Consider the following 17,508-nt stretch of genomic DNA (forward strand, 5'->3'; position numbering starts at 1 on the left):
CAGGTAGTGGAAGTGCTCCAATTTTGTTCTTCATTTTTCTAAGTTATTTTAATATTCTTTGCATTTCTGTATGAATTTTAGAATCAGTCTGTCAATTTCTCTTCAAAAGCCTGCTGGGATTTTGACTGGGGCTGTATAAATCTACAACAGACTTGGGGAGAACTGTCATTTTAACATTATAAAGTCTTTCAACTCATGAATATGGTAGATCTCTCCATTTAGCTAGGCCTTCTTCAATGTCTCTCAGCAGTGCTTTGTTTTTCTGTGTACAGGTCTATACATTTTGGTAAGATACACCCATCCCTAAGTATTTCAGTTTTTGACACAATTGTAAATGTCATTTTTCCATTTATATTGGTTGTTGTTGGTATACAGAAATGCAACTGATTATTGTGTGTATCGTGTATCCTGGAACCTTGCTAAACTCAATTAGAACTAGTTGCCCTTTTGCAGATTTCATGGGATTTTTCTACAGAGATAATCAGGTCATCTGTTACCTCACTCTTTCCACTCTGGATGTCTTTTGTTTCCTTCCTGATCACACTGGACAAATCCTCCATTACAATGTTCAATATGGTGAGACTGGACACCCTCTTGTTCCTGATCTTGGTAGGGCAACATTCACATTTAATTTTTCACTATTAATTTTGATGCTAGCTATAGGATTTCCTTAGACATCCTTTATCAGGACTGTGTAGTGGATTTTGTCAATTCTTTTTCTGCATCTATTTTCTGCTTTTCGTTTTTTTTTTTTTTAATGTTTATTTTTGAGAGCGAGAGAGTGCGCGAGCAGAAAAGGGGCAGAGAGAGAGAGAGAGAGAGAGAGAGAGAGAGAGAGAGAATCTGAAGCAGGCTCCGTGCTGTCAGCACAAAGCCTAACGTGGGGCTCAAGCCCATGAACTGTGAGATCATGACCTGATCTGAAGTCAGACGTTCAACTGACTGAGCCACTCAGGTGCCCCAGATTGCTTTTCTTTCCTCTTCTGGTAATAGAAAGGAACACACTGATTTTCAAATGTAAACCAACCTTGCATTCTTGGAATAACCTTCCTGGTCCTTTTTATACACTGTTGAGTTCCATTTGTTAGAAAATTAAGAATTTCCTCATCTACATTCATGAGAGATATTGTTCAGTAATTTTCTTTTCTTACAAGGTCTTTGTCTGGTACTGATTTCAGGGTAATTCTGGTTTTCTTCCCACCCCACATACCCACCGCCCCCCCAAGCTTTATTTCTCTCTAAGCTTCAGTTTAGATAGCTTCTACTGCTATGCATTTAATTTTGCTGATCTTTTCTTCTGTTATCTACTATTAAGTTCATTCAGATATATATTTTTTCATTTTTAGAAGCTTTTTTAATGTTTATTTTTTTCTTTAATTTTAATTTAAATTTTAAAAAAATAATTTACATCCAAATTAGTTAGCATATAGTGCAACAATGATTTCAGGAGTAGATTCCTTAGTGTCCCTTACCCATTTTGCCCATCTCCCCTCCCACAAGTCCTCCAGTAACCCTCAGTTTGTTCTCCATATTTATGAGTCTCTTCTGTTTTGTCCCACTCCCTGTTTTTACACTACTTTTGTTTCCCTTAATGTTTATTTACTTTTAAGAGAGAGAGAGAAACAGCGCGAGCAGGGGAGAGGCAGAGAGAGAGAAACACAGAATCTGAAGCAGCTCTAGGCTCTGAGCTATCTGCCAGAGCCCAATGCTGGGCTCATACCCACAAGTTGTGAGATCATGACTTGAGTTGAAGTCAGATGCTTAACTGACTGAGCCACCCAAGCACCCCATCCAGATATTTTTCATGTCAAATATTTAAAGTTTTAGCTATAGTATTTCTATTTTATTACTTTTTATATTTTTCTTCTATTAATATTCATGTTTTATTTAAAATCTTGGATCATATCTATAAAAAATTTTTTGAAGTTACTTTTCTGGTATTTGCATTATCACCATCACTTCTGGGTCTATTTCAAGTGTCTGATTTTTCTTCTGGTTATGGGTCACATTTTCCTGCTTCTTCCCTCATCTAGCAATTTTTATCAGATACTAAACATGTTGTTGAGTTAGGCTAGATTCTGTTCTTTTTTTAAAAGAGTGCTTAGTTTTTCTCCGGCAGAAAGTTAATTTATTTTCAGAGCAACTTAACCATTTCAAACTTGTTTTTAAGCTGTGTTAGTGTCACCCTAGAGAAGCCTTTATTTTAGGGCTAGTTTAATCTCTTCTAGCATCTATACTGAATGCCCTGGGTGTTAAGTTCTTTCCAGTGTTAGGAAGTCTAGTATTTCCAAACCCTGTGTGAGCTCCAAGTGTTGTTCAGTTAGCCACTCTTTGGTATTTGTTCTTTCTCAGACCTCAAGGAGTCTCATCCTAGACATTCACAGCTCACTAATCAGACAAAAACTCAAGAAACCTTTAAGATTTCTGGAGTCTCTTCTAGATGTAGCTTTCACCTCTGCATTACTCTGCCTTATAAATTCCATACATTTTGTCCGATACCTCAATCTCACCAAACTTATCTCCTCAGGTCAATGAAATTGCTGTGCTGTACTTGGTTCTCTTTCAGGGATGGGAATCTTTGCTGCCTTTTGCCTACTGTCTAGAAAGACTTGTTCCAAATCTTTCCCACCCTGTGTTTTCTAGTATTAATGGTTAGAGGGCGAGTCTGGTACAAGTTACTCTGTCATGGCCCCCAGAGTATAAATTTCTGCTTATATAATTTTCTATCATGTCTTCTTTACTAATAACATACAAATATACCACTGTCTTGGTATTTCAACATTACTTCACATTTATCTATTGCTGGACCTCTAGGTTACTTAAACTTAATTGCTATTATAAATAACGGTCTGATGAATATCTCTCAAACAAGTGCTTGGATATAATTTTAAAATTAACAGGTAGACTACTTAAATGTTGATCAATAGGGAAGTGGCTATATAAATTACTGCTAAGTTCATTTATTAAGTATAGAGGAATGTATTAAGGGTTATGTCCCCCCAAAACACAGGTTAAAGTCCTAATCTCCAGTACTTCAGAATGTGACTTTATTTGGAAATCGAGTTGTTGCTAATATAATTAATTAAGATGAAGTCGTTAGAGTGGACCTTAATCCATTATGACTGGTGTTCTTTTACGAAAAGGGGAGATTTGGACACAGAAACATATGCACAGAAAACAATGTGAAGACATGTGGACAAGATGGTCATCGGACAGGAGTGATGCGTGTAAAGCCAAGGAATGCTAAGGATTGGTAGCACACACCAGAAGCTAGAAGAAGCAAGGAAGAATTCTTCCCTAGAGCTGTCTCAGAAAGTATGGCCCTAAAGACACCTTGATTTTAGACTTCAAGCCTCCAGAACGGAAAGACAAACATTCCTGTTGTTTTAAGTCACCCACATGTGGTACTTTGTTATGGTAGTACTAGGAAACTAATATACCATACAATAAAGATTATGTGATTACTAAAAATCATGTTGTCAAAAACTTTCTAAAATACGGGAAAATACTCATTATAATGTGTGATATAGGTACTATTATTATTCCCATTTAACAAATGTGAAACTGCGGCCCCAGGCTTACTGATTTCTTCAAGATGTCATACATAAGTGCTGGAACATGATTTGAATCCAGGTAGATTCCTATGTGCTTTTGCTACTATGCTATACTATCTCTTAATTATTAAAAGCTATAAGCAGCATTAGAACTTTTAATGCAAACTGAGAAGTCAATTCCATTTAAATATAAACAAAATAAGCCAGGGAAGCAGGAATATAGAAACCTAAACTACTTGAGTTGGAGATAAATATTCTAACATTCCCCAATTACAGTGCATTTTGTTTATTTTCATTTTTTTAAAATAATCTCTACATTCAACAGGGGGCTCGAACTCACAACCCCAAGATCAAGAGTCACATGGTCTACTGACTGAGCCAGACAGGCACCCCTACAGTGCATTTTGGAATAAATTTTTCAGGAGGATCATCCACAGAATAAACTTAAAAGAACATCAACACTTAAAAGTAATAACAAAAATAAATACTTATGTGATAGGCTGTTAAGAAACTAGGGAGTTCTCAGAACCTGTAAGGACAATAAAAGGAGGAAATTTTTGGATCAGAGGCAGTTTAATATAGCTATTGAGGCAGTCTCAATTTTTTTAAGCTTATTTATTTTGAGAGAGAGAGGGGGAGACAGTGTGAGCGGGGCAAAGAGAGAGGGAGAGAGAGAAAATCCCAAGCAGGCTCCTCATCATCAGCACAGAGCTTGATGTAGGGCTCAAACTCACAAATCATGAGATCATGACCTGAGTGAAAACCAGGAGTTAGAAGCTTAACTGACTGAGCCACCCAGGCACCCCAGAGGAAGTGTCTATGAATGAACTGGGGAATATAGTAGGAGGGGTCAGAAAAGCTCCCAGGTAGGGGCGCCTGGGTGGCTCAGTCGGTTAAGCGGCCGACTTTGGCTCAGGTCATGATCTCGCGGTCAGTGAGTTCAAGCCCCGGGTCAGGCTCTGTGCTGACAGCTCAGAGCCCGGAGCCTGTTTCAGATTCTGTGTCTCCCTCTCTCTGACCCTCCCCCATTCATGCTCTGTCTCTCTCTGTCTCAAAAATAAATAAAACGTTAAAAAAAAAATTTAACAACAACAAAAAAGCTCCGAGGTAGAAGTTTAGCTGGGTACAAGGCAGTTTTCTCTATCATATCCTATTCTCTAAACCCCTGTCCTCTGTGTATCTCACATAAAAGAGCTTTCACTGAATTGCCTTTTTGTGTTATGCACTGAGTTTTCATCAAAGAATAAGAAGGTATCTTGTAAGATGTTACTGCTATTTACTACATCACTATTGTTAAAAACAACTCTCACACTTCCTATATGAGTCCATTTATAATATCATCCCTATTGAGGTTCCGTAAAAAAAAATTTAATTTGTAGTTAATTGCCCAGAAAAACTTTAATTCCCTGTAAGGATATGGAATGGTATTTCCTCCTTATATGTAAAGAGAACTATGTAGCTGATTATTTGCAGCCCAGCCACAGAAAGAACATGAATCACCATGTATGGTCTATATATTTATATTCTACTATTTTCCCTATAACCTTTAATTTCTTTTCCAATTATTTTTCCTTGGTCCTGATCTCTAATTTTAAATACTAAAAAAAAAAAAAATGTTTTTAATGTGTATTTATTTTTGAGAGAGAGAGAGAGAGAGAGAGAGACAGAGCACGAGTGGGGGAGGAACAGAAAGAGAGGGAGACACAGATCTGAAGCAGGCTCCAGGCTCTGAGCTGTCAGCACAGAGCCTGACGTGGGGCTCAAATCCACAAACCCCAAGATCATGACCCGAGCCAAAGTCAGACACAATCGACTGAGTCACCCAGGCACCCCTAATTTCAAATATTTTAATTTATACTGTATTAAAATGTTTCTACTATTAAAGTGTTTTTTCTGCAGTGTTTCAAATCATTTAATGGAATGAATTTTATTAATAACCAACAAAGAGTTGTATCATAACCCTCAAAAAAGAATAATATGGAATCTAATCCAAATTCTTGTTTCTCCAGAGACCATGAGTGCAGACAGCAATGTCTTAAACAATGAAGTTTTGTGTGGATGAGGACTGGGCACTGAAATGTACCATAATCACTGGATCACCTTAAAACTTTTTCTTTTTTTTTTTTAATTTTTTTTTTCTTTCAACGTTTATTTATTTTTGGGACAGAGAGAGACAGAGCATGAATGGGGGAGGGGCAGAGAGAGAGGGAGACACAGAATCGGAAACAGGCTCCAGGCTCTGAGCCATCAGCCCAGAGCCTGACGCGGGGCTCGAACTCACGGACCGCGAGATCGTGACCTGGCTGAAGTCGGACGCTTAACCTGACCTGGCTGAAGTCGGACGCTTAACCGACTGCGCCACCCAGGCGCCCCTCACCTTAAAACTTTTGATTAGCAGATGGACTCACTATAGGCTCCTTTTTTTTTTTTTTTTTTTTTAAAGGCCCAGCACGGGAGCTTGAACTCACAACCTGAGATCATGACTTGAGCTGTGGTCAAGTGTCAGACGTTTAGCCAACTGAGCCGCCCAGGCACCCCATGTAGGAACCTAATTTTTATACTCCATGACGTCAGAACAGTGTCTCATTCATCACTGTCATTCAGTATCTAGTATTACTGAGATAATTCTGAAAGAATAAATTTAGTTTATAACCTAAGATTCTCTCTTAAGTAATCTCTGCACCCAGTGTGGGTGGGGCTTGAACTCATGATCCTGAGATCAAAAGTTGCATGCTCTACCAACTGAGCCAGCCAGGCACCCCTAAAGGTTCTTATATTGTGTCTTTTAAAATCTGTGTCCTTAAAAAAAAAAAAAAAATCACTTCAATATACCATTTAAAGGGCGCCTGGGTGGCTTAGTCGGTTAGGCGTCCAACTTCGGCTCAGGTCATGATCTCGCGATTTGTGAGCTCGAGCCCCACGTTGGACTCTGTGCTGACAGCTCGGAGCCTGCAGCCTGCTTCGGATTCTGTGTCTCCCTCTCTCTCTGCCCCTCCCCTACTTGTGCTCTGTCTCTGTCTCTCAAAAATAAACAAAGGTAAAAAAAATTTTTTTTTTAAATATACCATTTAGAAATGGCTTTCTTGTGTAAGGAGAATATCACTTGAAAAAGAAAAACATAGTTCTCTTTTTGGTACATACGATTCTTGCTGCAGACATGTTGCATGGCCCAAACTGCCCATAGCTGGACTCCTGGTGTTGTGAAACAGCCAAGTAAAGGGAAAAATGGATTAAAGGACCTAAAGTTTCAAAAGAAAAAAAATAAAGTTACATCCTATACTTAGTGTCATTTCTAAAGCAATAATTCCTGAGCTTTTCATACTAGAAATTTCATCCAACTTTTTTTAAACTAATATAAATGAATTATAGTACATTTTTTCCTTGTCTTGAGACACTTGAGAAAGGATCATGTTCATATAAAGTTTTGGTACAAAAGTTGGAAGGTGATCAGAACAAGGTACTGGCAGAAATATTTTTTTGGAAATACTCTTTTGGTATTGAAGATAAACATTTAAGAACAACAGACCTTGTTTTGGAAACTGAGAAAAGGAGGAGTTAATTGGCAACTATCTGGTAGAACACCACGAAAGTGAATACCAGCTTTTCAATTTCTACCAGTCCTCTGCCTTCTGCTCCAAAATAGATAGAACATAAGTTGGGGGAATCAAAAATGTTGGCACTATCAGCATTTGTGAAGTAGAGAACAAAAATAAGATGCAATAATGTTATTTATATGGCAATATGGAGTCCTTCAGGAAATTAGTAACTTAGCTCTGAAGTCACCTGTCATAAACAGTGAGGCATCCAATATACACTTTAAGAAATTATCACAAACTGTTTCCCCAAACTAACCTGGTGCTACTTCTAGTTCTTTCAGTGTATCATCTTGTCCTGGACCTCTTTGCATTAAGACATTATCTCTTCTTCCTAAAATCTTCTGCCCCTACTTAGTTATCTCTCAAAATTCAGCTCATAATTTACTTCCTCTGGAAGCTTTTTACCATTTTCCATTGCATTTAAGTACTGTCATCTTTAATTTCATAGCATCCTATGTATATAACTAGCTTAATAGTGAATTATGTCTGATTCACATTTGGTGTCTCTCACTAGGCTGTAAGGTTCTTGTCTGTAGGCAACATGTCTTTTTTTTTTTTTTCCAGATTAGTTTATTGGATTCATCTTTTTTTTTAAATATATGAAATTTATTGTCAAACTGGTTTCCATACAACACCCAGTGCTCATCCCAAAAGATGCCCTCTTCAATACCCATCTCCCACCCCCTATCAGCCCTCAGTTTGTTCTCAGTTTTTAAGAGTCTCTTATGCTTTGGCTCTCTCCCACTCTAACCTCTCTCTCTCTTTTTTCTCCTTCCCCTCCCCTATGGGTTCCTGTTAAGTTTCTCAGGATCCACATAAGAGTGAAAACATATGGTATCTGTCTTTCTCTGTATGGCTTATTTCACTCAGAATAACACTCTCCAGTTCCATCCATGTTGCTACAAAGGGCCATATTTCATTCTTTCTCATTGCCACGTAGTACTCCATTGTGTATATAAACCACAATTTCTTTATCCATTCATCACTTGATGGACATTTAGGTTCTTTCCATAATTTGGCTATTGTTGAGAGTGCTGCTATAAACATTGGGGTACAAGTGCCCCTATGCATCAGTACTCCTGTATCCCTTGGGTAAATTCCTAGCAGTGCTACTGCTAGGTCATAGGGTAGGTCTGTTTTTAATTTTTTGAGGAACCTCCACACTGTTTTCCAGAGCAACTGCACCAGTTTGCATTCCTACCAACAGTGCAAGAGGGTTCCTGTTTCTCCACATCCTCTCCAGCATCTGTAGTCTCCTGATTTGTTCATTTTGGCCACTCTGACTGGCGTGAGGTGATATCTGAGTGTGGTTTTGATTATTTCCCTGATGAGGAGCGACGTTGAGCATCTTTTCATGTGCCTGTTGGCCATCGGATGTCTTCTTTAGAGAAATGTCTATTCATGTTTTCTGCCCATTTCTTCACTGAATTATTTGTTTTTCGGGTGTGGAGTTTGGTGAGCTCTTTATACATTTCGGATACTAGCCCTTTGTCCGATATGCCATTTGCAAATATCTTTTCCCATTCCGTTGGTTGCCTTTTAGTTTTGTTGATTGTTTCCTTTGCTGTGCAGAAGCTTTTTATCTTCATGAGATCCCAAAAGTTCATTTTTGCTTTTAATACCCTTGCCTTTGGGGATGTGTCAAGTAAGAAATTGCTACGGCTGAGGTCAGAGAGGTCTTTTCCTGTTTTCTCCTCTAGGGTTTTGATGGATTCCTGTCTCACATTCAGGTCCTTTATCCATTTTGAGTTTATTTTTGTGAATGGTGTGAGAAAGTGGTCTAGTTTCAACCTTCTGCATGTTGCTGTCCAGTTCTTCCAGCACCATTTGTTAAAGAGACTGTCTTTTTTCCATTGGATATTCTTCCCTGCTTTGTCAAAGATTAGATGGCCATACTTTTGTGGGTCTAGTTCTGGGGTTTCTATTCTATTCCATTGGTCTATGTGTCTGTTTTATGCCAACACCATGCTGTCTTGATGATTACAGCTTTGTAGTAGAGGCTAAAGTCTGGGATTGTGATGCCTCCTGCTTTGGTCTTCTTCTTCAAAATTACTTTGGCTATTCGGGGCCTTTTGTGGTTCCATACAGATTTTAGGATTGCTTGTTCTAGCTTCGAGAAGAATGCTGGTGCAATTTTGATTGGGATTGCATTGAGTGTGTAGATAGTTTGGGTAGTATTGACATTTTGACAATATTTATTCTTCCAGCCCATGAGCACGGAATGTTTTTCCATTTCTTTATATCTTCTTCAATTTCCTTCATAAGCTTTCTATAGTTTTCAGCATACAGATTTTTTACATCTTTGGTTAGGTTTATTCCTAGGTATTTTATGCTTCTTGGTGCAATTGTGAATGGGATCAGTTTCTTTATTTGTCTTTCTGTTGTTTCATTATTAGTGTATAAGAATGCAACTGATTTCTGTACATTGATTTTATATCCTGCAACTGCTGAATTCATGTATCAGTTCTAGCAGACTTTTGGTGGAGTCTATCGGATTTTCCATGTATAATAGCATGTCATCTGCAAAAAGTGAATGCTTAACTTCATCTCTGCCAATTTTGATGCCTTTGATTTCCTTTTGTTGTCTGATTGCTGATGCTAGCACTTCCAATACTATGTTAAACAACAGCGGTGAGAGTGGACATCCCTGTCATGTTCCTGATCTCAGGGAAAAAGTTCTCAGTTTTTCCCCATTGAGGATGATGTTAGCTGTGGGCTTTTCATAAGTGGCTTTTATGGTGTTTAAGTATGTTCTTTCTATCCCGACTTTCTCGAGGGTTTTTATTAAGAAAGGATGCTGAATTTTGTCAAATGCTTTTTCTGCATCGATTGACAGGATCATATGGTTCTCATCTTTTCTTTTATTAATGTGATGTACCACATTGGTTGATTTGCGAATGTTGAACCAGCCCTGCATTCCAGGAATGAATCCCACTTGATCATGGTGAATAATTCTTTTTATATGCTGTTGAATTCGATTTGCTAGTATCTTATTGAGAATTTTTGCATCCATACTCATCAGGGATATTGGCTTGTAGTTCTTTTTTTTTTACTGGGTCTCTGTCTGGTTTAGGAATCAAAGTAATACTGGCTTCATAGAATGAGTCTGGAAGTTTTCCTTCCCTTTCTATTTTTTGGAATAGCTTGAGAAGGATAGGTATTATCTCTGCTTTAAACGTCTGGTAGAACTCCCCTGGGAAGCCATCTGGTCCTGGACTCTTATTTGTTGGGAAGTTTTTGATAACTGATTCAATTTCTTCACTGGTTATGGGTCTGTTCAAGCTTTCTATTTCCTCCTGATTGAGTTTTGGAAGTGTGTGGGTGTTTAGGAATTTGTCCATTTCTTCCAGGTTGTCCAGTTTGTTGGCATATAGTTTTTCACAGTATTCCCTGATAATTGCTTGTATTTCTGAGGGATTGGTGTAATAATTCCATTTTCATTCATGATTTTATCTATTTGGGTCATCTCCCTTTTCTTTTTGAGAAGCCTGGCTAGAGGTTTATCAATTTTGTTTATTTTTTCAAAAAACCAACTCTTGGTTTCGTTGATCTGCTCTACAGTTTTTTTAGATTCTATATTGTTTATTTCTGCTCTGATCATTATTATTTCTCTTCTTCTGCTGGGTTTGGGGTGTCTTTGCTGCTCTGCTTCTATTTCCTTTAGGTGTGCTGTTAGATTTTGTATTTGGGATTTTTCCTGTTTCTTGAGATAGGCCTGGATTGCAATGTATTTTCCTCTCAGGACTGCCTTTGCTGCATCCCAAAGTGTTTGGATTGTTGTATTTTCATTTCTGTTTGTTTCCATATATTTTTAAATTTCTTCTCTAATTGCCTGGTTGACCCATTCATTCTTTGGTAGGGTGTTCTTTAACCTCCATGCTTTTGGAGGTTTTCCAGACTTTTTCTTGTGGTTGATTTCAAGCTTCACAGCATTGTGATCTGAAAGTGTGCATGGTATGATCTCAGTTCTTTTATACTTATGAAGGGCTGTTTTGTGACCCAGGATGTGATATTGGAGAATGTTCCATGTGCACTTGAGAAGAAAGTATATTCTGTTGCTTTGGGATGCAGAGTTCTAAATATATGTCAAGTCCATCTGATCCAATGTATCATTCAGGGCCCTTGTTTCTTTATTGACCATGTGTCTAGATGATCTATCCATTGCTGTAAGTGGGGTGTTAAAGTCCCCTGCAATTACCACATTCTTATCAATAAGGTTGCTTATTTTTGTGAGTAATTGTTTTATATATTTGGGGGCTCCCATATTCGGCACATAGACATTTATAATTGTTAGCTCTTCCTGATGGATAGACCCTGTAATTATTAAAAAAATTTTTTTTTCAACGTTTATTTATTTTTGGGACAGAGAGAGACAGAGCATGAACGGGGGAGGGGCAGAGAGAGAGGGAGACACAGAGTCGGAAACAGGCTCCAGGCTCTGAGCCTCAGCCCAGAGCCCGACGCGGGGCTCGAACTCACGGACCGCGAGATCGTGGCCTGGCTGAAGTCGGACGCTTAACCGACTGCGCCACCCAGGCGCCCCTAGACCCTGTAATTATTATATAATGCCCTTCTTCATCTCTTGTTACAGCCTTTAATTTAAAGTCTAGTTTGTCTGATATAAGTATGGCTACTCCAGCTCTCTTTTGACTTCCAGTAGCATGATAAATAGTTCATCATCCCCTCACTTTCAATCTGAAGGTGTCCTCAGGTCTAAAATGAGTTTCTTGTAGACAGCAAATAGATGGGTCTTATTTTTTTATCCATTCTGATACCCTATGTCTTTTGGTTGGTGCATTTAGTCCATTTACATTCAGTGTTATTATAGAAAGATATGAGTTTAGAGTCATTGTGATGTCTGTAGGTTTCATGCTTGTAGCGTTGTCTCTGGTACTTTGTCTCACAGGATCCCCCTTAGGATCTCTTCTAGGGCTGGTTTGGTGGTGATGAATTCCTTCAGCTTTTGTTTGTTTGGGAAGACCTTTATCTCTCCTTCTATTCTAAATGACAGATTTGCTGGATAAAGGATTCTCGGCTGCATATATTTTCTGTTCATCACATTGAAGATTTCCTGCCATTCCTTTCTGGCCTGCCAAGTTTCAGTAGAGAGATCCGTCACGAGTCTTATCTGTTTCCCTTTATATGTTAGAGCACGTTTAGCCCTAGCTGCTTTCAGAATTTTCTCTTTATCCTTGTATTTTGCCAGTTTCACTATGATATGTCGTGCAGAAGATCGATTCAAATTACATCTGAAGGGAGTTCTCTGTGTCTCTTGGATTTCAATGCCTTTTTCCTTCCCCAGATCAGGGCAGTTCTCAGCTATTATTTCTTCAAGTACACCTTCAACACCTTTCCCTCCCTCTTCCTCCTCTGGAATACCAATTACGCGTAGATTATTTCTTTTAGTGCATCACTTAGTTCTCTAATTTTCCCCTCATACTCCTGGATTTTTTATCTCTCTTTTTCTCAGCTTCCTCTTTTTCCATAATTTTATCTTCTAGTTCACCTATTCTCTCCTCTGCCTCTTCAATGTAGGCAACATGTCTTACTCATCTTTGAATTTTAAGAGCATAGAACAGGTCCTTGGCACTTTCTTCAATAAATGTGAAATGAAAGAAGAAATGATGAATGACAGGTAACAGAAAAAAGTGAAAATATTTCAATCCTTTTAAAACCAGTAAGAAGATAGATGCCTGAGGGAAAATACATTATACACCTGGTAGGAATAATCTCCAAGCAAGCGAAATGACTAGGTTAAGGGCTTAATATTAATTATCTTGCTAGTTACCTGTATGCTACCATCTCACACTCTGGAGTTGGCCATTTCAAAATAGCTGAATGCTGCAAGACACAAGACACACAAGAAAGAATACAATATTTATTCAGCACTGCATTATTGCATTATGAAACTCTGATAGCTTAACTACGATGAATGTTTGTTTGTATGCTTCTAGAAAACACCAAATGACCTTACCAGATCATCCAGAAGAGAATTCCTCTGGCTACGGCTCAATGTCCAAGCTTGTTCACCTCTAGATATTAAATGGGCAATAATTCCAGCTGCAAAGTAACTGACTTCCACTTCAACACTATGCAGGAGGCTACTGATGTGGTCTATAAAATCCTTCCACATTAATTCAGAATGCAATTCTTGCACTTCAGCTATATTATTCTGGAAAAAAAGAAGATATAAAAATTGAAGTAATATGCATAATGGCTAAATGACCATCTGTATTCTAAGAAGGAACAGAGATTGTAACAATTTAAACACGTATCTGCAGGGGCGCCTGGGTTGCTCAGTTGGTTAAGTGTCTGACTTTGGCTCAGGTCATGATCTCACAGTTTGTGAGTATGAGCCCCTCATCTGTCAGTGCAGAGCCCGCTTCAGATAATCTGTCTTCTTCTCTCTCCCCTCCCTGACTTGTGCCCACGCGCGTTCTCTGTCTCTCCGTCTCAAAAATAAATAAACATTAAAAAAAAAACATGTATCTGCATATACATAAAAGGTGAAGACTTTTGTTATGTTAGCACAGTGTGTTTATGGGTGATTTATTTTCTCTCCTCCCAAAACAATAAAATAATACAGAAACAGTAGTGAGTTCCTTTTTCAGGCAAAATGATGAGGTGGATAACCTAAAAAATCCCCTGCTATAAAATATTTAGAAGTGATAGTGGGAAAACAGCTAACAACCTTTATTTATTTGTTTATTTATTTATTTTCAAAATGTTTATTTATTTGAGAGAGCATGTGGGCACAAGGGGGTTGGTGGGCAGAGAGAGAGGGAAAGAGAGAATCTAAAGCAGGCTCCGTGCTGCCAGCACAGAGGTTGGATGTGGGGCTCGATCCCATGAACTAAGGCTTGATCATAAGCTGAGCCAAAATCAAGCGTCAGACACTTAACTGACTAAGCCACCTAGGTGATCCAACAACCTTTAAATATGTAACCTGCTGGGATAAAAAGCAAATAGGGAACCAAACCAGAGCAGTAACAGGCCATCACTGACTTGTAGAGTCAAGAGCACTGGGTTTTAATAGCCATGCAAAGGCAGAAAGTAAGGCTAAAAACTGGAACTAAGACTTCACATATAAGACAAGGACTTTCAAAGTATCACACCTCAGAAAAAGAGTAGACTGACACAGGTGAATGAAAAAGAGGCCTATTGTAATCTGGGATCTGGCCTAAAAGGAAAAGTCTTCTCTTGCCATTTTCAATAAGGGGCTGTCCTCATGCAAGATTGTAGCTCAAATTTATACCATCTGTGTGGTCTGGAGAAACTCCAAGCTGAGAAGCAACAGTAACAGAGGTTGAAGAAAAACCAGGAAAGTTTGGTTATCAAGAAAGCAGAGAGGGGTGAGTGTATCAAAAGGACAAAGGGATTAGCAGTTCTGAATAATGTGGAGAGCATAAATAAAATGAAGGCAAAAAAGCATCCCTTTGAGCAATATAGTGATCGTTTTTTAAGATTTTTTATTTTTAAGTAATCTCTGCACCTAACATGGGGCTTGAACCTACAACCCTGATATCAAGAGTCACGTGCTCTACCAACTAAGCCAGCCAGCCACCCCTCATTATAGTAATTCGTGTCTTAAAAATTTCACAGCCTTAGACCTCCACTGAACGCCAAAGTTTGACTGCTGGCCTATATAAGGTAGACGTTTTATCTGGGCTTGGGGTGTGATGGCTTCCTTACACAGTACATAAGGAAGACCTCTGTTCGCATGGGAAACAACTGAGGGGTTTCCAATTTAGACTATGGGTCTAAAGGATCTAAGATCCAACTTAACATACTGCTCTGAAGATTAATCCTCATTCTTAAAACTTAATTTGATCTACTATGAAACAATAATTTTCTTCCTAACATGTTGATTCCATTTCTTAGGAACCAAAACACTGAACTTTGGATTATTAAGAGACTACTTGTTCCTTAGCTTAAGTCATTTTATAATAAATGAAAGTGAAAGGCATCATGTCCAAATGTATTCTCTGTAATGACTAACAAGTTTTCTTCTTCAACTATGAAAAAGAGGGTAGAAGAGACAAGTTTAACTATACACTACATGAATGTGTATAATCTATTTTTCCACCAGCATCAATGATTAATCATTGCTCCTCTCTAATCTCACATATTCAAATATGAAAAGGCATTTCCATTTATTTTTCTTCTTTCTTAACATTTTATTTACTGAGAGAGAGAGAGTGCATGGACCCATGTGTGCATGTTCGGGGGGTAGGGCAAAGAGAGAAAGAGAGAGAGAATCCAAAGCAGGCTCCATACTACACACAGAACATTTACAAAGATCATATTCTGGGTCATACACAAGTCTCAATAAATTCCAAAGGACTCACATCAAAGTATGTTCTCTGATCACAAAAAATTTAGATGCAATATTTCAAAATAGGTTATTGAAAAAAAAATTCAAACACAAAGTAATGGAGAAAGATCTGGAAGAAAGCACACCAGGTTGTATTAATATTAATTACCTCATGGAAATGAAAATGATTGAAGTCTGGGGACAGAGTCTTAAGCTTTTCAAATACACTTTTGCACTGTTTTACTAGTTATAATAAGCATGTATTCTTTTTGAAATTAAAAAAAGCATTTTTAAATCCCTATGGAAGCTCTCTTAAAGCCTTATGGAATACTTAAAATAAATTCCACCTTTCCTCTTGTGGTGATGTGAACCAACTTCTGTATCTAATAATCCCTATGAACCCTGAATAAAATAATCAAATACCTTAATTTATTTAATACTTCCCTATCTCTGGGAATTTAGGTCTTTTTACATTTTCTACTTTATATTAACCTGAAGCTACAGTGAACAGATAGGTCTTCTTTAAATGCCAGCCCTTAGCTTTCCCCAAAATCCATTCTCATTGCTCAGTATCTCATACTCTTGCATCTATAAAACAAACACTGATGTATATATATTTTACTCACTAATCTATGCCTCCCATGATCTAATTCCTCAAAAGCACAGATCTGCTCTAGAAAGAGCTTTTACCACACAGGCATGTTTCTAATGTTGCAGTGATTAAAGTTAACAAAACATTTGATCCTTCACCTTTATCTCAAATCCTAGAGGGCTCACTATGTTTTTTTAATTTTTTGTGTGTGTGATTTAAGCTTTTTTTTTTTTTTTTTAGTTTGTTTATTTTTGAGAGAGAGAGAGAGCATGAGTGAACAAGGGGCAGAGAGAGAGGTAAAAAGAGAATCCCATGAGGGGCAGAGAGAGGGAGAGAGAGAATCCCATGCAGGCTCCACACTGTCAGCTTGCAGCCTGAAGCAGGACCCAAGTTCACCTGCTGCAGGGCCTGAGCTCACTGGAAACAGGGCTTGAGCTCACCCGAAGCTGGCTCGAACTCACCCTATGCCAGGCTGGAACTCACAAACTGTGAGATCATGACCTGAGCTGAAATCAAGAGTTGGGACACTTAACTGACTGAGCCACCCATGTGCCCTTGGAATATCTAATTTGTTAAGCAGTCTTTTAAGTAGTAATTATTAATTACCAAACATAGCATGTGAGAACACTTACAATTTAGTGAGATTTTGCAATGAGATTTTCCCCCTGATTATAAAAGTAAAATTGGGCCACTATAAAGCTTTATATTATTCCAAAAAATATAGAGAAAATTATGTAATTTATATTTTTCCTTTTAATGTGGTGAAAAATCCTAATATGTATACATTGTTTTATGGCCTGCTTTTTTTTCCACTTTATTATATTGTATATATTTTCTGATGTCATTAAGTGTTTATAAATAGAGAAACATCTTTCAGTGTATTATCTCAGAAGAAAAATAATTAATTACAGCTTGGAATTTAGCAGGAAATATTTATATCTTACCAAAAGTCCTAGAACTTTCTGTTGAATGGATGACTCAGTTGGGAAAGACTGTAAAAAGAAAGAAAAACCTATAACTACATAAAGAATCAAATATAATAAATGAATATTTTAATCAATCAATGTCAAAACTATAGGCTAAATTCCCATTCTAACCTCTAGAACCCGCATGAAGAGTTCTAACCCTTGGTTTTCAATAAAATGTCTGCAAGTGGTTGGAGATTCATCTGTGAGGTTCCAAAGTGCACTCAAAGTAAACTTCAAAGTAGTGTCCACTGAATTTTGATTGGTTTTCTGCTTCACTATTTGAAGAAGTTGCTGAAAGAAGGAAAATACAATGAATTTCTTATCACTAAGCTGTTACTACAATTGGTGGTAATAATCACAAGTCATGAGGATTGGTCTTGTGGCTTAAAACATTTCCTAGAAAGGTTTTTATAAGTACAACAACCAGCTTCTTGGATCAGATTTTTCCTTCAACAAGAAAAAATATATAGGATCTTCAGAAATC

At 37.8% G+C, this 17,508-nt stretch overlaps 1 protein-coding gene across 2 annotated transcripts in view; it reads right to left on the bottom strand.

The window, feature by feature from the left end:
- Positions 1–17,508, bottom strand: part of ZYG11B (zyg-11 family member B, cell cycle regulator) — a 91,907-nt gene that overhangs the window by 16,415 nt on the left and 57,984 nt on the right. For both annotated transcript variants that reach the window (XM_047872551.1, XM_047872552.1), the window contains exons 9-13: positions 17,154–17,315; positions 17,001–17,048; positions 13,125–13,322; positions 12,939–12,991; positions 6,696–6,793 (exon numbers count right to left, since the gene is read on the bottom strand). In XM_047872551.1, coding sequence (XP_047728507.1) covers positions 6,696–6,793; positions 12,939–12,991; positions 13,125–13,322; positions 17,001–17,048; positions 17,154–17,315 — 559 coding nt within the window. The remainder of the gene's footprint in view (positions 1–6,695; positions 6,794–12,938; positions 12,992–13,124; positions 13,323–17,000; positions 17,049–17,153; positions 17,316–17,508) is intronic.

This window comes from Prionailurus viverrinus, chromosome C1, assembly GCF_022837055.1.
Source record: "Prionailurus viverrinus isolate Anna chromosome C1, UM_Priviv_1.0, whole genome shotgun sequence".
NCBI classification, from domain to species: Eukaryota; Metazoa; Chordata; class Mammalia; order Carnivora; family Felidae; genus Prionailurus; species Prionailurus viverrinus.